Raw genomic sequence first — 20,398 nt, 5'->3', positions numbered from 1 at the left:
ATGCAAGATACGCGGGTCCCCCATGTGGCCAAAGGAATAGGTCAGATATGCATCTAGATTCAGTTCGCCGTCCTCCCGCCCGGTAGGAAGCGGCGCAGTTTGCCGAGCCTGGACCCCGATGAAAGGAAGGCCGCCAATTAGGCAAAGAGGTATATGGCTCATTAATGGCCTGTTTTTGATCCCAGCGGGCTTTTCTCGGTCGTTTTCAACTTCTGCGATTCTGCTGCCGAGAAACTTTGTTTTCGGCTGTCGTATTCCGTATCCGTCAGATAGTGCAGCTGACATTGATTACCTACGTACCATCTACTGCTAATTCGGGGTGTCAACTAACTTTCTATTCCCTCTTTCCCTCTTTCCCTCTCTCGCGTCGTGTTCTGGACTTGGCAACTTGATTTGGACATAATATGTGTTACTGCCTATTAACAGTGGTTACAGTCACAGGCAGGACCCTTTCTGTTCCGGATAGATGAGACAACACCGAACCTAGGCTGCGTCATAAAGCCGATGGATTTGACACGGCATAGGCGATGCAACACCCGCCGCCATAACCCACCCCGAAATACTGTCCCTTGTGCTACTATGCGCAAGCACCGTACACACATACTGCAACCTGCACTCCTCCTCGACCCTGCATTCTCACGAGTAACATGCCCAAGCCGAAACTAAAGGTGTCAAATTGTAAATGATCTGGCATGTTTGCTTCAAGAAGAACCCAGATGTGGTGGCTAGTCATAATCCGCTAGAACGGTGATTGTGCTATTATTGATCAGTAAACGTGTCTTGGCCTGTAAAGCACCTGGCTAATCAACACCCGACAAATTCTTGCAGTCCACGTCCACCACGTAAGCATGGTAAGCGAAAGAGAAGACGATTCGCGCCAAAAGCAAAAACGAGACCAAGATGAAAATAAAACGTGGCAGTCAGACAGCTAACCCCCTTTTGTCCTACGTGAGTCAGCCTGACTGGCCCAGGCAAAAACACGCGCGCGCTTCTTTTTTTAAATACCATCGAGGCTAGACGCGTACTCGGCTACACAAGGCCTTTATCCAAAGCCACGTGCTAGGCTGACAGGGGAGTTGTGTGGGTGGGCTGGTGCTGAGAATAAGGCGACTCTCAGGGGGATCTTACTGTAATAGGGCTGAATTTGCAATGGACTGCCTCCTCCTCCTGTAGGGCTGAGCTAGTAGTGCAAGTAGGAAAAGGAGCACCGGTACAGCCCATAACCTCCTGCCGAGCTTAGTAGGTACGGCCCGTGACTGTCTGCCTCTCACTCCCCCCCCCCCATCTTACGCAGCCGTACCCCAAATAGACAACCAAACGGTATGAGCCATGTTGGTGGGTGAGAATCAAGCAAACAGGGACGGAGTTCCAAGTCAGCTGTTGGCAAAGGGGGCATTGGGGAAAAGGAGGCCATGCCAAGAGAGGTTGGTAGGATTCCGATGCTGAGTGCTTCGTATATAGATATCTTCATGAGAACCTCTTCTGGATTCGTCGAAAGAGTATATCACACAACCAAACTCAAGATCCACAAACATCTTTCTCACAATCCACACCTAGCCCTCGTCTCTTGCTACTCAGACACTTCCACTTACGAAGTCTCGCATCATTATCATCGTCCTCTCTCCCAAAAATACTCATATATGTCTCCCTCGCAATACAGCAGCATGAAGTTCCTCGTCCTGATGCTGAGCATGGCCGCCGCCGTGGTGCTGGCCGTGCCCACCCCGGCCGCCCCATCGGCCAACACAGAAGTCGTGCAGCCTAAGTTTGAGCTGCCTCGCGAGGTTCCAACAGATGTCAAACCAGGAGAGGCGACCACAGTATGTATAACCGCTTTCCCCCTTCCTCCTTTACTTTTTTCCCGTTGGTAGTGACCCTACTAACGCTATTATTCACCAGGACGGAAACTGGTCCCCCTATTAAGACAATCAACTAACTTGTTGCTCCTTTGTGTGTTCAGGCTGGAAACTGGGCACCTATTTAAGCACACGTCGTCAACTATGCACATCGGGGGGCCCGACAGCACTATCGGGTTGAACCGCTACACTTCCAGTTCACTTTATCGGGATTCTCAATTCGTGATTTCTACTGGCGTTCTATGGGGGATGGGTTGTTGTTAGATTTCGGAGTTCAATTAGGAGTTGGAATGGGAGATATCATGGGCGGCAACGTCATTCCTAGAGCTTCACGCAAGATTAGAATTAAATCAATCACTACTTTTCGTACACCGTCAATAGGCACCGTGGTTTACTCAATAGAGCCTTGCAGTGTGTTATATTTATCTGTATTCATATTGCAAAGTCTTTTGAACAGCCCTTGCCCAGTTCGGGCCCTGGTTAGCAAAGCTAATTAAGGACAGGCTTTTTGTGTATACATGTATATATTTACACAGAGATCTGGATGTATGTACTCTCTAGAATGAAACGCAGGAAAATTACTCATGCTCCGCTAAAACATATAGCCCCCTGCAAAACGTTATCCCGACGTCTGCCTAGCCTTAGCCTCGAGCTCCCGTATCAGCGCGCTGCGCTGTCGTATGCTCTTCCCATACCGGTAAAACACAAACGGGATCGGCGCGAGCGCAAGCTCGACCACGCCAATAACAATACCCGCCGTGCGCGGCGTCAGCGCGGCGTACAGCGGCTTCCCCGCGAACACGAGCGCGGCGCCCAGCAGCGAGCGGAAGACGAGGTTGCCGGCGGCGGCCGAGGTCGCGTAGATGCCGAAGACGGCCGAGACGTAGCCCGTGCCGTAGATAAACACGAGCGCGAACCCGAAGCCGAACGGTAGGCCCGCCAGCACGCTCCAGTAGAAAGGCACGTCGACGGGCAGGCTGGTGAGGGCGAACCAGAGCTGGCCTAGCGGCGCCAGTACGGCGCCGATGCAGACGACCGAGACGGCGGCTTCGGGCTCGGGGCGGCCCGTGTCCGGGTTCTTGGGGTGCAGGCGGGGGTGGTTGACGAGGCGGCGCAGCAGGGGCTCGTGGGCGAGGACGAGGGCGATGCCGACGAAGATCCCCGCAAAGGCCAGGCCCGAATGCGCCGTCGACCAGCCGCGGGCCTGCGTGAAGACGATGGGGAAGGCGACGAAGGCCAGCTGCGCGATGGCGTAGATGACGGAGACGTAGACGTTCCAGAACGCCAGGACGGGCTGCGTGAAGGATAACACAAAGGGCCGCGACACGGCTGTCCGGACGCGGCGCGTTAAGGGAAGCTGGCCGTCGGCGTCGTGCTCGCTCCAGAAGCGGTCGTCCTGCTGCTCGGCGCGGCGCTGCGCCGCCAGCTTGCGCAGGAGCACGGGGCGGTACGTCTCGGGGATCGTCATGATGAAGACGGCGCCGAGGCCGCACGTGATGAAGGAGAGCCAGCTCAGGGAGCGGAAGCCGAAGGCCTGGACGAGGAAGCCGCCCTGTTCACAACGAAAAACTCACATGTTAATTAAGTCTGCCTCCTCCCAAAAGTGTGTGGAAATCTGAGCATGATGTTACTCACGATAAGGGGGCCGAGTACGGGTCCGTTCAGTGGACCGAAGTTGTAGACGGAGAGGGCGAGGGGAAGGTAGCCTGGCTCTATGATGTCGATGATGGAGCCCGCTACGTTGGATAGCATGACACTACCAGCCAAGGCGCTGCAGGAAAGCAGGAAATGTTAGCAACCGTAGTCTGTTCGGACAAAATCAAATCCTCACTCACTCATGATAAGAGCGATGTTGAGGTAAAAGTATGGATTGCGTGTGAGAGATGAGGAGCTTAGCTTACCCAAAGAATCTCGCAAGGAGCACAGCCGTCAAGCTGTTCGCCAGCGCCGCCACGGGGATCAGCGCGACAAAGGTAGACATGCCGGCGATGTACATGGGCCGGCGCCCAAACGTCTCGCTGAGCGGCGCCATGATGAGCGCCCCGACGGCCAGGCCCACCAGATAAAGGGAGATGCCGAGCGGCGGCAGCGTCGGGTCGGTGACGTGGAGTTCTTTGGACATCTCTGGGATGCCGCTCGAGTACGCGGTCGAGTAGATGCCCGTCGACAGCGCCGTGTAGGCGAAGCCAGCCACGATGGCGATCTTGTAGGCCCGCGACCAGCACTTTGGGTTGGCCGGGTCGTGGCCGGGCGCGAAGGTAACCTTGAAGCCCTGGAGATCCTTCTTCTTGGGATCTGGATTGGGGGCTTCTTTGACGACTGCCTTTTCTTCATAATCGTCGTCTTCTTCTTCTTCTTCTTCTTCTTGATAGAATGTTTCCCAGGTACTTATCCGCTTCTCCTTGACCTCGCTAAGGTCGGCGAAGTTGTAGTCGGGGATCTCGAAGAGCCACGCCTCCGGCAGGGCGGACTGTTGGTAGAAGATCTGGTCGAGATGTTGACTCATGGTGTTCAATATGGATGTTCTTTTGTTGGCGTTGTTGTTATTATCGTTGTTGCCACGACCGCCGCCGCCAGCAGGCATCCGGAAGGATGACCGCCATGTCCGCTGTACTGACACGGACTGCCGGGACAGCCAACTTTGGCGATAGGTAGAGACCGCTTCGTGGTCGGCAGTGCACCTGGCGGAGCGAAGTCTCTGCCCACCTCGGGCGCGTAAGACACCGTGGGTGACTTGAGCTGTGCCATGGTAGCAATTTACGAGACCAGCAGCAAGCAGAAAAAAAAAATACTGCTACATGAAGAAAGAAGCATGTAGCGTGTCGTGGGGTAAGGTCGAACCAGAGACAAGTGATCTCAGTTAGAGCGGACTCAGCATGAATGGTTTCCCCCAACTGCGCAATGATGGCCAATATTGACACGCGAAAGAACATAATAGACACAAGTTGCTCACGTTCGTCACACTCCACATGCTTCCCGTCCTGCGAGAGGGCATGAAACTTCTTGATACGAACTATAGACTAAAACGGACAAAAATTAACAATGAACACTCGATCCGGGATCCTACAGTGGTTCACGACATGGTTGCTTATCGCCAGACAGAATCGACAAGCCTCTGTATCGAATATGGCACCCTATGGATCTAAACGGTGGTGGTGCTTACTTCGAGGGCCCTATGAGGTTCCCGAAACGGCGATTCTGGACCATTGCCCGGGATTGTGCGAGTATGGCGAATATAGTAACATATAGGCAACCCTGCGATGACAAGTGGGGCACACAGGTTTCTCGGGACTCGATCCACATGACTGACTCACTATGTATAGATTGAGGCTCATTACTCGCAGGCAAGTTCTGCCAGGGTTCGGTACCGGGATCTTGGAAGAATTCCATGCGTAGTACATACAAAGCACTGTGCCAAGGATCGCCGGATGGGATGGCAGGTCACAGGTTTCAGGAGCGAACCCACACCCTCTCCCCCCTGCCAGCCAGTTGATCGGAACCCGCGGCTAGGGAACCCCTGCCTGTACTATGTACACATGCCGTGGTATAATTAAAGTTTACTCTGTGACAATAGTAGGTATGATAGCATGGAAACTCAGATTCACGTGTTTGTTTCTGCCAGTTGGACCCAATGGCCTGGTAAAAGAAATCGTACACAGGGAGTTACCCCCGTCCCTCCTTTCCCGTGGCTGCATGCTCTTATGCACGTAATCGATGAACACGATCGTCCTTGGCATTGCTTGACACGAACATCCAAACCATATGCATATTATGGTTCAGGCACCATGAACAAGTAGATATTTGATACATCGTGAGCATTTCCTACAGTTAGTAGCCTGGCCTTGGTGAATGTGCGGTCATCGTTTATAACCTCTGAAGAACGGAACGAAGTTCTCATTTTTAAAGGCGTGTCACAATCGAGCAATCACGGCACTTGTGTACCTAGTTGACTAGTGTCATCCATAAAGTTGTAATTACATTGTAACGCTCTGCCCCTATCGTTCTGTGTACAATTTCGAAATTGGCAGTCTTGCCTCGCAAGCAAAAAAAGGGAATACGATATATATGCGTAGCGGTCTTGTCTAGCAAGCAAAAGAAGAAGAAACACTGCAATCTAATTATGCGTAGCATTATTTCGCGCCCAAGTCTCCTCCGCTCGTCCAGATTTCAGAAAGTCAACGCAAACGCCCTGTAGAAACAGAAAATTTGACATGGTCATATTCAAGCAAACACAAAACGTTCACGAGCCCGTCTTAAACCCAGCTCCAATGGCGCCGCCAGGGTGGTTCTTGGCGAAAACAGCCGGCACCGACCGGTACATCTCCCGGGACGCGACGATGGCCAGCGCGTGCCCGACCGCCATGGCCATGGTCACCGAGGTGGTGGGCGCATTGACCCCAAACGACGTCTTCTCGGCCTCGTAGCACGGGGCCGGCAGCAGCACGGTGTCGGGCCGGTGGCGGATAAGCTCGCAGTCGGCCGGGCGCGTCGCCGCCGTCAGCACGATGACGCGCACGGCCTCGTCGACGTGGGGCAGCAGCTGCAGGAGCTCCGGGGTCTTGCCCGAGTAGGTGACGAAGAGCAGGGTGTCGTGCCGGCCCACGACGCCGAGGTCGCCGTGCAGCGCCTCGGTCGGGTGCAGGTAGACGGCCTGGAGGCCGAGGCTGTTGAAGGTGGCCACGAGCTTCTTGGCGACGTGGCCCGACTTGCCCACGCCGCAGAGCACGAGCTTGCCGTTGCCATTCTGCCGTGTGATGAACTCGATGGCCTGTGTGAAGCCTGTTTGCGCCTCGGGGTGAGCGGCGTATAGGCGGCTCAAGGCCAGGAGCGACTTGGCCTCCGTGGCGAGCACGTGGAAGGCACCGGCCACCCGGTTGGCGGTTGTGGGCTCGGGCTCGGGCAGTGTCGTTGGTTTCATGAACGAAGTCATGGACACAGGGGGACTTGGGAGATGAGTTCCTCGTGCAGTCTGGCGAGGAGAGACGGGAGATGTCCAGGGGCTTCAGCATCGTGAACTCGGACTTGCGGTTCATTGCGGAGGAAACCATTTTGCAGGAGAGAAAACTTCGTGCTTGCCGAAGACAACAAGAAAGTTATATATATGAAGAGGAGAAGAGGAATGAGGCGCTGAATGTTCAATCCAGTTGTAGAACCGATTAAAATGACGGGTTGATATTGCTAATCAGACCGGCTGGTAAGAAGGACTGGTAAGAAGAAGAGAAAAGAAACTGATGATGAACAGCTGTTTGTTCGCTTGTGCATCTGCTTCTGGTCTATCTTGGGAACCTCTCCTGTTTTATAGATCTGGTATGATGACTGATAACTGCCTTCTTGTTGGCCATTGTACTGTAGATGCTTATCTTGCCTAGGTTGTGGTCATCTCGAACACCTACCCCTGACCAAACTCATGCGGCCTTTCCCATAGGCAAATCCGATGGGATGGCGACATACGTAGGTACGTTTAATCTGTATGGAATACACAGAATGGTTTTGTCTTCAACAGGAAAGCAGGGTCCCGTATGGCCAGGATTTGGGGAAGATCCCCAGGGGGACAATCGGCTATAACCATGTTTCAATAGCATCTCCAGGCCGCGTTCTCTATGTATAAGTATGCAGATAATCTATTCCTACTTTCTATCTGCCTATTGCAATAATACCTTCCTATAATCGTCTCCCATTTACGGACGTGGTAAATGTCGGGGAAATCCGGGTTCGAGTGTGCTATCAGGGGCCCCCAGCTGGGAGCCCTGTCCAAATTATGCCCATGTTTCAACGTTTCGTCCAAGCCGGGAACCAGGATTCATGCGAACCCATGCTATTGTACTAGGCCTTATCTACTATCAATCAATCAGAGATGCTTGGCATGGGAACACCCCCGTCGTTATGCTCACTACGGCAGGGCCTAGAATGTTCCAGCCTATGAGTCCCCATGTCGCTTCAGATTCCGATCTGATTGATTTAGTATGCACATCACACGATCTACGTGAGAATTACAAGTAGAGGATGCATGCATGAACCGATTGTTAGGGCTTTGTGGGGTTCACGTCAGAATGGCCAAGAATAGTATCTACTGGTTCCCGCTGTCCGCTAAGGAGTGACAGACCTCAGCCCGCGGGATGCGATCACTCCATCCTGCCTTATCGTGGCCAAGACCGAGCAGTGGGCAAGTCCACAGCCAGTCAACACTGAGTACTTACTTACCCTACATACAGTCGGCTTGAACCAATCTGATCAATCTCGTTAGCTGCCATCTACCGTCCATCATCTTGCAGGTTTCCAAGTTAGCACACCTTTCCCATCACACCACTTCTTTCTTAGTCTTACCAATCATGTCGCATTCAGCCACCAACTGCAGCCCGGCCCCCTATTCAACTGCCGATCCGTGCTCCTTCGGGTATACGAGACGGCCAGAAAACGATGGCCTATCATAGTTGTGAGTATAGTATGATGTCATTTCGGTCAGGGTCTTGATTAACACATGGAGTAGACTGGAGTTATCGAAGATCTTACCCAAGCTGTCTTCCAGCACGTCCATGTCCAGGCAAAGGTGGACGAGGACTGTGCACTCATAGCGAGCCTCCAAAGCCTGAAGAATGATATTATCGCCGGTGCTGAACTTTGGTAAGAACAACTCTCTGAGAAACCCCACACTGCCGTAGCTGTTACTAAGCCCGGCAATAACCTAGTACCTTGGCGGATGACGGCAGTGCTGAGATAATATCGTACAATGAAGAGCTCGTGGCTTCGGGCCAGCAGACGTGGCACAACTCACCATGGCTGTTTTGCGAGTGTTACCTGTTCAAGCGCATCAGCACATACTTCAGCCTATCCAAGCACTGGAAAGACTATGATGCTTTTATGAACCAAAAGATGAGCACTTTCAAGTCCTCTCAACCCGCAGTAGCAGAGCTCGCCGGGTGGTACAGAGGCCTTACTTCTTCTCATCATGAGGATGTTTTTGCAGCCCAGGGCAGTGCAGAGGAGACCATCTTCAGGGAAATCTTCGAGATCTGCCTCTGGGGCAACGCCACGGACCTATCCTTGCTCACCAACCTGTCGTACGAGGACATCCAGAAGCTCCAGGGCTCCGAAGCGCGAAAGGCAGCGGAGAGCAATATCCTGGTCAACGACCTACCCCAGGTCTACGCCCAGCTCAAGTGCGCCCAGCAGGCCGGGACACCCTCCCAGGTGGACATTGTCTGGACAATTCCGGGTTCGAGCTCTACGTGGACCTGCTCCTCGCTGGCTATCTCCTCTCGTCCGGCCTGGCCCGCGAGGTCGTGTTTCATCCCAAGAACATCCCCTGGTTCGTGTCGGACGTGACGCCCGCGGACTTCGAGGCCCTCCTGGGTGTGCTCTCGGATCCTGAGGCCTTCTTCGGCCCAAGTAGCAGCCAAGACGGCGGCAGCAGCAGCCTCGTGGAGGACCTTTCCTTCCTCTCAGCCCAGCTCGAGGCCTTCCGTCAAGAGGGGCGGCTCTCGATACGCACCAGCTCCTTCTGGACGCTCCCGTGTGGTTTCGCCTCCCTGCCCCTGGCAGACCCGGAGCTCTTCGCCGAGCTCCGCGCCAGTGGCCTGGTCATCTTCAAGGGTGACCTGAACTACCGGAAGCTCACGGGCGACCGCGCCTGGTCGCCCACCACGCCGTTCATCCAAGCCATTACGGCGCCGGCGCCCGGTGGTAGTAGGCCTGATAATAATGGAAAAGCAGACGCTGGATCACCAAGCTCTTCTTCTTCTTCTTCTCCTATTGCGTCCATGGCGGATCTCCATGTGCTGGCGCTGCGCACGTGCAAGGCGGACGTCGTGATCGGGCTCGCACCGGGGAGGGACGAGGAGCTTCGCGCTGCGACCGATCCCGAACACGATGCCTCTGCCGCGGCTGGATCAGGATCTGGATCGGGATCTCCTCCTAGCGGGCCTCGCCGGTGGGCGTGGAGCGGAAAGTGGGCGGTGATCCAGTTTTCTCAGGCTCGGTAGTTGCCGATGGGGCTGTGTTGCTTTGGGGGTGGACTCCGTTTTTGGTATCACACGCATATATGTATCTACACTCTTTACACACTTGAGGCCGGGAGGGCGTTTTGTCCTTTCAGTGTATAGATTCGACTTCTGTTCGTTCATTTTTTCCAACTTCATTCCAATGGCATGTCAACCCGTATTTTAAAATGACCATGTACACACGTATTCTGTTTCATGCATTTCGTTACAAAAGGAGCGCTACGTCGTTGCTTAGCTATGGCTTCTTTTTCCCGTGGTTACCGCTTTCTTATCGATATTGTGAATGTGACCCTCAAAATATTTGTTACTGAGGGCTGTTCTGCCCGCATCTGATTGTATGAAACGGTTTCTGTCCAATCAGGCGCACTCTCAAGGACATGACTCGCCCCTATGCACCCTCCTCATGCACCAGAGCAAGTTAGTCATACAAGCCTCACTGGGGCCCCATGGTCCATCAGGGGAGGGCATCATACGATGGGGGGTCTAGACTCTTGGCCTCCAAGATGGTAGCGCCATCCCTGACGCTCAGAGTCGCGCTCGTTCTAGACATCATTCGATGAACATGTCACATTTCTATAGTTTCCCCATAGTTCAAAGATATATCCGAACCAGTCAGTCCGGCTAATAACTCTAATCATTCCACGTGTACTTCTCGTGGGGGTTCTTGGCATGACGAAATAGTATTCTTGGCATCAGTCGCTGGTATAGGCTTTGTTATGCGAGCCAGTATCGAGATAATAAGAATTACCAAGTTTTCATGAAGGCGACCGTCATCGGCGACGATGATCCTGCAAAGTCAAGGTCGGAATACAAATCTGTCAAAAAAGAAATTGTAGTGTATTGAACTGAAGAGTACCATTGCAAAAGCAATATTGGTTTAATTCTACTTGTAGATGTGACATTGACAAGATCTTGACTGTCCCCCAATGAAGGAGGTCACCATCTAACTCTAGTCATCTACTGCACGGCCGAGACGCCCGAGTCCTATCTACTATGGACCGCCGCCTCCCCAGCCTTGACGCTTTGCACCTCCCCCACCACCGTAACCCCCGTCTTGGGCCCCGCGCTCACCCGACCCGTCTCCCGCTCCTCAGCCGGGTAGCGCGGCGCGTCCGGGTCCAATACGGTCCGGCGGTGCCAGGGTCCCACGAACAGCCCGTCCGGGTCAGCCGCGTCCCGCACGCGCCGCCACTGCTGCAGATCCTCCCCATACCACTCCGCGAGCTCGTCCGGCGAGGCGCCAAAGTTCTTGGCCCAGTGCGGCCGCCCGCCCAGGTCGCGCATCAGCCACTCGAACGCGGCGAACCAGCGCTCCCAACCGGGCGGGTCCCGGAGGTAGGTGCGGTACATGGTAGCGTTGAGGTTGAGCGTGGGCCCGACCTTGACCGTGGAGTCGAGCCAGGGCCGACTGTTTTTGTTCTGGCTACCGTCGCACACGCGCACCTCGATGGGGGAGTGCACGTACAAGCCCTCGGCGCTGAAGGGGATGCCGTGGGCCACGTACCCCGGGTCCCCCGGCCGCAGCCGGTGGAGCCAGGCGCCCAGGCGCGCCAGGGCCTCGGGCCCCCGCGCGAGCGGGACCGCCCACTCGGTCACGTACTGGCTGTAGAGGCAGTTCATCCAGAAGGCGCGGTGGCTCGGCTGCACGGCGCTCGTCGTCGTGGCCGCGCCGTTGCGGAAGCCGTACTGCAGCCCGAAGACGAACCACTCGATCCACGGCACCAGCCGCGGCACCCACCGCGCCAGCGCCAGCAGGTTGTGGTAGATGTGATAGCCGAGGGTGCCGTCGTAGTAGCCCCGGGGTGGGTCGCGTAGCGCCTCCCGGCCGGCGTCGAGGTCGGTCTGTGGCACGGCGTCGGCCTTCCAGAGCACGGCGCGGCGCGTGTACGGCAGCCACCAGACGCGCACGAAGTCGGCCTGGGTCCAGAGCGTGGTGTTCCAGGTGGCTAGAATCTTGGCGTCGGCGTCGATGGTCTGGTCCCAGCGCAGCGCGAACGCGGGCACCGCGCGGAACGTGACCTCGGTGATGATGCCCAGCGCGCCCAGCGACAGCAGCGCGGCGCGGAACAGGTCCGGGTCCTCCGTGGGGGAGCAGGTCACCGTCTGGCCACTGCCCAGCGTGAGCCGGAGCGACTCGATGCTCTCGGACAGCAGGCCGTGCTTTAGCGAGCTGCCGCGCGTGCCCGTGCTGATGACACCCGCAATGCTCTGCTCGTTGACGCTGCCCATGATGGGCATGGCGAAGCCGCGCGCGGCCAGCTCGTCGGTGAGCTGGTAGAGGCGGATGCCGGCCTGCATCGTGGCGACGCCCGTCTTGATGTCAAAGGACAAGATCTGGTTCATCTTGTCCAGGCTCAGCATCCAGTTGCTCGTGCACGTCAGGGTCGACGGCGAGTGGGCATGGCCGACGGTGGTGAGGCGCCGCCGGCACAGGCGGGCGAGCCGGACGACCTGCTCTACCTCCTCCTGCGTCTCGGGCTCGATGTAGAGCTCGGGCAGGGAGGAGAAGGTCTTGGCCCACGTCGCGTGGGTGTAGGCGCTGCGGGCGCGGAAGGGAACGCCGCTCTTGCTGACTGCCTCGTCGATGATTGTCTGGATTTGAGAATCCATCGCAATTGACGACGATGAGGTAATTATTTTCTATTTTGGTTTCGCTGATTTGTGTGATATGGAGAATCCCGTAAGTGACCACGAAATGAGTTTCGTTTGTTTGTATCCAGAAAGTGTGTGTGAACCGTCCACCAATTTCAACCAGTGATGAGGGGAAGCGGGTATAGGGAAGTCACTCGCATCGGAGGAAGCCGGGTTACTGGACAAGACTCTCTTGAGGCATTTGAGCGTGCTGGGCAAGTCGCATCGGTCATGCGGGACACGGGTTTTCCGATGCTCAGAATAGGTGTTTGGGATACCCTTATTATCAATGGATACAGAGATGGGATGACATTTTCCCGTTTGCGTTACAGCGAGCGGAGTGACGTCAAATCGACTAAGGAAAGAAGATGAAGAAGAAGAACACACTGTGTGGGATCGATGTTGTCCAGGTTTTGGCGCATCAGTGTTTGATCAGGGATAGGGGTCCGATGATCGCCGGATCGACCCGCATGTACAGTGCCATGCACCAAAAACCCCCGGGTGGGTAGGGGTTACCCCCTCGGGAAGTTGCTATTGTTGTGTCCCCATATGCGAGAAACATGAGCGAGTCAGCGTTGCTTCATTCCATTTCTGGTTTCGCCAAGAAGAAACACTACCTTGTCAGCATGAATGTTTCCCTGTCAGGCGATGACAGCTATGCTATAGGAGATGCTGTATAGAAGTTGACACTCTCTGACGGGAACATCGCAACCAGTATCTGCCACTTAGATGCATAAAGTACTGTTTGTTCAATCGGCAGCAGAGTCATGTATCACAAGCAAACGCCATCCTGTTGATAAGTGTTAAACAACTGAGCCCAAACCACAAAGACAACACCGCATCTGTTATCTAGGTCCATCATCACAGCAATAGCCTATCCACGTCTGTCCGTATGCACATTCTCAAATAGACAATACCTCATTGCACATACCTTACCGCAATGGAAACCCCCACAACTCAGCAGAGCCGCCCACTCTGTGAGCTTCTGCCTCCACTCATACTGGGGACAGCCACCTTCAACACCCAGTATGTAGCCGATCCCCTGCAGATGCCCTACCGGCGCATCGTGTCCCGGGCCCTAGAGCTAGGCGTCACCGCCTTCGACACCTCGCCCTACTACGGCCCGTCCGAGATCCTCCTAGGAGACGCACTAGCAGCCGCACAGGCAAATGGCGTCCCAAGAGAGTCCTACGCCATCGTCACCAAAGCGGGCCGCATCGCGCCGCGCGTATTTGATTATTCTCCCGAGCACATCCGCTCCAGTGTCCGGCGCAGCCTGGAGCGGCTGCACACGCCGTACCTGGACCTCGTGTACCTGCACGACGTCGAGTTCGTCTCGCCCCGCGAGGTCCTGGAGGCTGTCTGCGAGCTGCGCCGCATGGCCCCGGCGGTGCGCGCCGTCGGCATCAGCGGCTTCCCCGTTTTGGTCTTGTGCGAGCTCGCCGAGATGGTGCTGCGCGAGACGGGCGTGCCGCTCGACGCCGTCCTCAGCTACGGGCACTTTACGGTGCAGAACTGCTCGCTGGCCCGGTCCGAGGTGATGGGCATTGACAATGACAGTAGTCCGGTCCGACGCCTCAAAGCGGCCGGGGTTGACGTCGTGCTGAATGCGAGCATGTTGAACATGGGCCTTCTGACGTCTATGGGAATACCGCCCGATCCGGAAGCTGATAGCTCGGGCTCGCCGCTGGCGAAATGGCATCCGTCGCCCCCGGCTCTCCGGCTCGCCTGCAAGACGCTCGCGGAGAAAGCCGCATTGGCGGGCGAGCGGCTCGAGGCCGTGGCCATTCGCTGGTCGCTTTACGAGTGGGCTCGCGTAGGTGCTCTTGCGGGCGTCGGCATCCAACTGCCCGGCATGCCGCAGGGCGCCACGGTCGGAGGCAGCGTCATGGGCGTCACCTCCGTAGACGAGCTGGAAGAGACTGTGCGAGAGTGGGAGGGCGTGCTCGAGGCCATGGATGCCCACAATAGCAATAGCAGCAGCACATCAATGGCGTCGTCGGCGAGCAAGGAAAAGATTGACGGCACCAGCAGGCTGGTGCGTGATGTGTTGTGGCCCGCGCTGGGGGAGTGGCAGGACTACAGCTGGGCTAGTCCTGAGCCCGGGTTCGTGAATGAAAGAGTGGTCCAGAGAAGCTCCATATAGACGTTGTACTACTCAAAGTCTGGGCAAGCGTTTGAGATTTTGGCATCAAGGTTGCATGGCATGCAACGGAGTTGGCACTCATGTTTCGGCTTAGAGAGCTATGCAGTTGATGATGAAGCCAAAGAGGAGTATAGATTGATAGCTGGAGCTGCAATTGGGTTGGGATACGCACATCGACTAGCAATAAACTGGAAAGAGTTACCAAGTCGCAAGTCGGGTTCACCCTAAAAGCATGATCAAGATTTGCCATCCCGGTCTCCCCCAAGGACTCAAGGATACCCTCAAACATGCTTTTCGTACTCTGAGATTTCTTGCATGAGCCAACGGTCTACTGCAAGAAGATCCAATAAGGTACCCACCCACGCAAGGTTCTGGAAGGACTTTGAGCGCTACAATAAAAACCCAGACTTCATGTATTCAGACAATCTCAAAGACTTTTTGAAAATTCGCAACCAAGTGATGGTTCCACGTTTACGGTGTTGAGCATTCAGTTGCGTCAGTGGAGCAGTTAGAATATGATCATTTGTTTCGGCGTCACTATCTATCGGTCCAGATCGTTTCTTGAATCCTCATAGACGAGGCGTGACACGCACAGGAACGACCCCGTCCTCCTCCATGCCTTTTATGCGACTGTTGTATATCCGCCCCTCCTTCATAACCCCCAGTAGGTACTTGTCCGGCTGATCCAACACGGTGACATCCTCCAGGGGATTCGCGGACAGCATCAGGACGTCGGCCTCGAAGCCCTCGCGTATCTGGCCCAGCGCCGACTCCCGCCCCAACATCCGGGCCGGATTCAGCGTCGCGCTCCGCAGCACGTCCGCCGGCGGCAGCACCTGGCCCCGCAGCGCAAACTCGTGCGTCTGCGCCGCCCCGAGGGGCCCCAGCAGGTCGGTCCCGAAGCAGACCGCGACGCCGGCGTCGTGGGCGACCCGCAGCGCCCGCAGGCCCGCGTCCAGCACCTCCGTGTTCTTGGCCTGGGACGCGGGCGGCAGGTAGCCCGTCCACTTCGGGCTGGCCATCTGGTGGTACGTGACGAGCGTGGGCGTCAGGTAGGCCCCCCTTTCCTTCATCAGCGCCGCTGTCGCCGCGTCGAGGAAGTTGCCGTGCTCGATCCCGCGCACGCCGTTGTCAATACAATGCCGGATGGCTTTGGCCGTGTACGCGTGCGCCGTCACGTACGTGCCCGCATTGTCCGCGCACGCGACCATGGCCCGGATCTCGGCGCCCGTGAACTGCAGATGGTCGATCTTGTCCGTCGGGCTGCTGACGCCGCCGGACCCCATGATCTTGATGAAGTCGCTGCCCGTGCGGATCTCCTCCCGCACGGCCTGCATGCACTGCGCGACCCCGTTGCACACCCGGCCCAGCCCCGTCGTCGCGCCGCCGCAGCACATGGACCGGTCGTGGGGGCCGCGGAAATCGGCGTGCCCGCCGCTCTGGCTGAGGGCATGGCCCGCGCGGAAGAGCCGGGGGCCCGGAAACACGCCGTCGGCCAGAGCATCCCGCAGCGCCGCGGTCGCGCCGCCGCAGTCCCGCACGCTCATGAAGCCGCGCGCCAGCATCTGGGCGCAGGCGTAGGGCTGCCGCAGCAGTGAGACGGCCTCGGGGTTGCCGAAGGCTGAAGAAAGGTCGCCGAAGCCGGGCACCGCGATCAGGTGCACGTGGCTGTCGACCAGGCCCGGGCAGAGGTAGCGGCCCGTGCAGTCGATGGTGGTGAGGTCCGATGCTGCTGCTGATGATGATGATGGTGGGGTAGTAGTAGTAGAAGTAGAAGTGGTGGAATAGGGACGGATGCTGGTGATTTTTCCATTTTCGATTTGGACGTCCATGGACTGGCGGAGCGCCCCGGCTTCTACGTCGACGACGTTGGCGTTGGCCAACACATAGGATCTTGGCGGGGGCCGGAGCCACGGCTTGAGGTCGGCTTGCTGAACCATAATGACCAAGTCCTAAGAGAGAAAAGCACCACGAGGCGATGAAGCGTAGCCCAGGAGCCTGCAAGGTGCCGAGGTCCAATTGGGAATGGGGGTTGTTGGTTCTAGCTTTTTGGATTCGGACGCCCTGCCACCCTCGTCGGATTTCGCGGTATTGAGGGGCCGAACCGATCGTCCGAACAGAAGGGGGTTAGTCCGAAAAACTGAAGATAGGTAGACAACAGCAACAGGTCGGACATCACGCTGATCTGGTTCTTGGCATGCACCTCCATGCCAATGGAACCCAGTCTGGCCACCCAAAACCTCGGTGGACAGCTTGATAACCAGCTTTTACCTGCCCGAGGACTGGTTACTGGACAATCACATTGTTGCGACATGACATCTAGTCTTCTTCCTCTTTGCGCATCTACAATATCTTGTTCAGCAACCGTGATCAGCCATGGAGATTTATCCCGAAGACAAGCCACAAATTGGCGGACCGCCCGCCGATTCCACCCAGGCGCAGCCACCAATCGAAGAAAAGGGACAAATCGTCGATGTTTCCGCAGCTTATACGCCGGAGGAGGAGAAGCGAGTGCTTCGGAAGATTGACTGCACCATTCTACCGATGGTAAGTCTACCAAAACATGATCAGTCCATGCTGGTTTCGTAGCGCACTACTGACCCTCAGGACTAGATGTGTATCGTCTTTCTGCTCCAGTACCTGGATAAGCAGAGTCTCAGCTACGCCTCCGTCTTCGGCCTCATCACCGATCTGAACATGACTAGTACCCAGTACTCATGGTGCTCCTCCATCTTCTACGTCGGGCAGCTGGTGGCGGAGTACCCCTTTATCTACTTGATGAGCAGGCTGCACCTGACCAAATTCGTCGGTGCCACGATGTGAGTGTGTCCCCCGCATGCGTCTTTCTACTCTACATCTTCATGCCTGATAATTAAACCCCACTTCAGCATCATCTGGGGCATCATCTGCATGTGTCTCGCCGCCCCCCAAACCTTCGCCGGCTTCGCCGCGGTGCGCTTCCTCCTCGGCTTCGCCGAGGGCGCCGTAAGCCCGTCCTTCGTGACCATGACGGCCATCTGGTACCGCAAGCGCGAGCACGCGACACGGACCGCGCTGTGGGTCAGCATGAACGGGGTCGCGCAGGTGCTGGGCTGCCTGCTCATGTACGGCCTCGGCCGCCGCCAGCAGACCACCACCTCTTCGCAGCTCCAGCCCTGGCGCGCCTTGTTCCTCGTGTGCGGCGCGCTGACTGCCGCGGCCGGGGTCGTCTTTTACCTGCTCATGCCCGGCGGGCCCGCGGACTGCTGGTTCCTGACGCCGCGCGAGAAGGAGGTGCTGTCGATGCGCATGGCGCGGGACCGCGAGGGAGGGGATAAGACGTCGTTCTCGGTGCCGCATCTGCTGGAGGCGTTGTTGGATCCCAAGGCTTGGTTCGTTTTCGCTTTTGGCGTCTTGGTGACTATGCAATCTCCTGTTCTCACGGTAAGATACTTCATAATGAGCTCCTACTATTATCCTGTTCCCTCGTGAACTGACAACATTGCAGTTTGCCTCCCTGGTAATCAACAACATTGGCTACGACAAGTTCCAAACAATGCTGTATACTGCCCCTTCTGGGGCTGCCCAAGTCTTGTTGCTGTGGATCGGGCTCGCGGGGTGCTGGCTGTTTCCGAATAACCGTACCCTTGTCGTACTGGCCTTGATCATCCCTCCCTTTATTGGGAACGTCCTGCTACTCAAGCTTTCCCTGGACTCCGGTTGGGGCATGATCGTCTCCTCATGGCTAGTAAGTGCTCTGTTTCGTTAGCAACTCCACCTGACATTCATCCAATTTACTAATCAAAATGCCGCTCCCACTCCTTAGGCCTCCTGCATAACGGCCGTCATGTCGCCACTCCTCTCCCTGGCCGCATCCAACGTCAAGGGAAACACGAAGCGCTCCGTCGTCAACGCCATGTTCTTCATCGGCTACTGCGCCGGGTGCATCGGCGCGCCGCAGCTGTGGACTGAAAAGCCGCGCTACTTTAATGGCGTGGTGACGGGCATCGTCACCTGGTGCCTGCTGTTCGTCGTGGTGTTCTGTTACAGACTTGTCTGCGTCAGGGAAAACGCCGCGCGTGACAGGGCCCAGGAGCAGGAGGTCGTCTCCGAAGAAGGGCTGGGTGAAGCCACGTTGGATGAGCATGGGGCGTTCAGGACGGACTGTACAGACAAAGAGGACAGAAAGTTCCGTTACAGCTGGTAAAAAAATCAGCATAGAATCTCTGCTGGTTAACTCCCCGACATTGGGGTTCCATTTTGGTCGTGTCTGGTGTTGGGTTGGGCAAATACGAGATAAGTGTAAAACATGTTTTGTATATAGACAGCCAAAAAAGAATAATCTTTCACATACGACCATATCCTGCTGAATACTAGGGATCCCGTCCGCTCTCCCATATATAAGCAGCAGAGAGCCGAATTAGTACTAGGGTCGGTGACGACCTGGGAATCCTCGGTGTTGTATGTTTTTGCAATTTTTTCATTCCGAAGAAACATGCCTGGCAACTGTTTATTCTACCAATGCGTGTTTGGAGGACCGATCCCTATTTTTTCCTCCCGCGAGGTCTTATCGCAGTCCCTAGATGTTAACTGTGAGTCTCAGCCGTTGCGGGTGTGGAGATCATCATGAAACTCGTGAGCGACCAAATGCATTATTAGCTAGATTGCTTATGTGACTCAGATGCCATTTTGCTCATTTATTAGGCCATCCATTAGAAGATCACTTCTTTGCCGTGATCCACAGGAACTTGACCCCGAAATCCGCATCGCTCTCCCCGAGCTTCCCGTCCCCCGCCTCCAGCTCCTCCGCCTCGACGGCCTCGAACCCGGCCTCCTTCACCATCGCCACGCTGTCCGCGACGGCGTAGCTGCTCCAGAACATGCCGTAGCCCATGAACTCGCCGTGGATCTCCTCCTCATCCATGGTCGCGAGGTTGAACGCGAGCATGGCCCCCGGCCTGAGCCAGGCGTGGATCTTGGCCAGCATGGTCCGCTGTTCCTGGCGCGGCAGGTGGAAGACGCTGTAGAAGGCCACGGCCCCGTCGAAGCTGGCGGCCTCGAAGTCGAGTGTCGCCATGTCGCCCGGCACGAGCGTCGCTTCCGGGCACCGCGCGGCCGCTAGCTCGAGCTGCTTGGCCGAAATGTCGTTGGCGACCACCTGGGCGCCTCGGTCGAGCAGCATTCGCGTGATGGGGACGCCGGCTCCCGCGCCGAGCTCCAGGATGCGCGGCGGCGACGTGTCTGCAGACGGCGCATTCGCGGTCGCGTTCTGCAGGACCTTGTCGGTGTAGCGCTCGCGGGGAGAGCGCTGGCCTTCGACCCAGGCCAGGTACCAGCCGGCGATGTTGTCGTAGGCCTGCTCGACGGTTTTCTGGGGAGTGTCGTTCATGATTGTGTCTGTCGACTAGGCCGCCTTGGCCCGCGTTGGAGTGGGAAGGAGAGGCGAGCAGGCAGGGCCCAATGAAGAAAGTTGACTAGGAAGTATTTAGTCGATGCCGGGCGGACGGAGTGGAAACTAGCTCTTCCCCAGGAATGGAACCCACTGTAGAAGTCTCGGAGCAAGAAGTCGAACGGCAAGAAGGGAAACAAATGGGTACAGCTTGCTTTCACATAAGGTCTTGCCAATTCGATTGAATCCGTACCTGAGGAGCACATCCCCAGTAAGCAATGGCTGCTGCCTGCTGACTATTTCGCTGACGCTGCGGCACAGCAGAGCAGACCGCCCATTGGGTTTTAACGGCCCCTCACTGTACGCTTACGGAGTCTAGACCTCGAAACGGCAGACGGAG

At 56.4% G+C, this 20,398-nt stretch overlaps 9 protein-coding genes across 9 annotated transcripts; 4 read left to right on the top strand and 5 right to left on the bottom strand.

The window, feature by feature from the left end:
* Positions 1 to 1,664: 1,664 nt before the first annotated feature.
* PG994_005217 (uncharacterized protein) lies at positions 1,665 to 1,923 on the top strand (the record flags this gene model as incomplete). Its single annotated transcript, XM_066856626.1, has 2 exons — positions 1,665 to 1,820; positions 1,900 to 1,923. The coding sequence occupies 2 exons, from the start codon at positions 1,665 to 1,667 to the stop codon at positions 1,921 to 1,923; spliced, it is 180 nt and encodes a 59-aa protein (XP_066718793.1).
* A 552-nt stretch (positions 1,924 to 2,475) lies between these two features.
* On the bottom strand, positions 2,476 to 4,362 carry PG994_005216 (uncharacterized protein; the record flags this gene model as incomplete). The annotated part of the gene is made up of 3 exons (XM_066856625.1): positions 2,476 to 3,408; positions 3,492 to 3,627; positions 3,758 to 4,362. 3 exons carry the CDS (start codon positions 4,360 to 4,362, stop codon positions 2,476 to 2,478), a joined length of 1,674 nt encoding a protein of 557 aa, XP_066718792.1.
* A 1,734-nt stretch (positions 4,363 to 6,096) lies between these two features.
* PG994_005215 (uncharacterized protein) lies at positions 6,097 to 6,786 on the bottom strand (the record flags this gene model as incomplete). The annotated part of the gene is made up of 1 exon (XM_066856624.1): positions 6,097 to 6,786. One exon carries the CDS (start codon positions 6,784 to 6,786, stop codon positions 6,097 to 6,099), a length of 690 nt encoding a protein of 229 aa, XP_066718791.1.
* Positions 6,787 to 7,739: 953 nt separating this feature from the next.
* On the top strand, positions 7,740 to 9,835 carry PG994_005214 (uncharacterized protein; the record flags this gene model as incomplete). Its single annotated transcript, XM_066856623.1, has 4 exons — positions 7,740 to 7,817; positions 8,344 to 8,477; positions 8,543 to 8,914; positions 8,962 to 9,835. 4 exons carry the CDS (start codon positions 7,740 to 7,742, stop codon positions 9,833 to 9,835), a joined length of 1,458 nt encoding a protein of 485 aa, XP_066718790.1.
* Positions 9,836 to 10,837: 1,002 nt separating this feature from the next.
* Positions 10,838 to 12,463, bottom strand: PG994_005213 (uncharacterized protein; the record flags this gene model as incomplete). The annotated part of the gene is made up of 1 exon (XM_066856622.1): positions 10,838 to 12,463. The coding sequence occupies one exon, from the start codon at positions 12,461 to 12,463 to the stop codon at positions 10,838 to 10,840; it is 1,626 nt and encodes a 541-aa protein (XP_066718789.1).
* Positions 12,464 to 13,424: 961 nt separating this feature from the next.
* On the top strand, positions 13,425 to 14,630 carry PG994_005212 (Aldo/keto reductase; the record flags this gene model as incomplete). Its single annotated transcript, XM_066856621.1, has 1 exon — positions 13,425 to 14,630. The coding sequence occupies one exon, from the start codon at positions 13,425 to 13,427 to the stop codon at positions 14,628 to 14,630; it is 1,206 nt and encodes a 401-aa protein (XP_066718788.1).
* A 569-nt stretch (positions 14,631 to 15,199) lies between these two features.
* On the bottom strand, positions 15,200 to 16,570 carry PG994_005211 (uncharacterized protein; the record flags this gene model as incomplete). Its single annotated transcript, XM_066856620.1, has 1 exon — positions 15,200 to 16,570. One exon carries the CDS (start codon positions 16,568 to 16,570, stop codon positions 15,200 to 15,202), a length of 1,371 nt encoding a protein of 456 aa, XP_066718787.1.
* A 436-nt stretch (positions 16,571 to 17,006) lies between these two features.
* Positions 17,007 to 18,816, top strand: PG994_005210 (uncharacterized protein; the record flags this gene model as incomplete). Its single annotated transcript, XM_066856619.1, has 5 exons — positions 17,007 to 17,177; positions 17,244 to 17,449; positions 17,519 to 18,053; positions 18,118 to 18,357; positions 18,436 to 18,816. The coding sequence occupies 5 exons, from the start codon at positions 17,007 to 17,009 to the stop codon at positions 18,814 to 18,816; spliced, it is 1,533 nt and encodes a 510-aa protein (XP_066718786.1).
* A 513-nt stretch (positions 18,817 to 19,329) lies between these two features.
* PG994_005209 (S-adenosyl-L-methionine-dependent methyltransferase) lies at positions 19,330 to 19,998 on the bottom strand (the record flags this gene model as incomplete). Its single annotated transcript, XM_066856618.1, has 1 exon — positions 19,330 to 19,998. The coding sequence occupies one exon, from the start codon at positions 19,996 to 19,998 to the stop codon at positions 19,330 to 19,332; it is 669 nt and encodes a 222-aa protein (XP_066718785.1).
* Between the last annotated feature and the right edge of the window lie 400 nt (positions 19,999 to 20,398).

The sequence above is a fragment of the Apiospora phragmitis genome, assembly GCF_038363925.1.
Source record: "Apiospora phragmitis strain CBS 135458 chromosome Unknown utg000005l:1.0-4161743.0:1.0-4166827.0, whole genome shotgun sequence".
Taxonomy (NCBI): Eukaryota; Fungi; Ascomycota; class Sordariomycetes; order Amphisphaeriales; family Apiosporaceae; genus Apiospora; species Apiospora phragmitis.
This window is presented reverse-complemented; position numbering and strand designations above follow the sequence as displayed.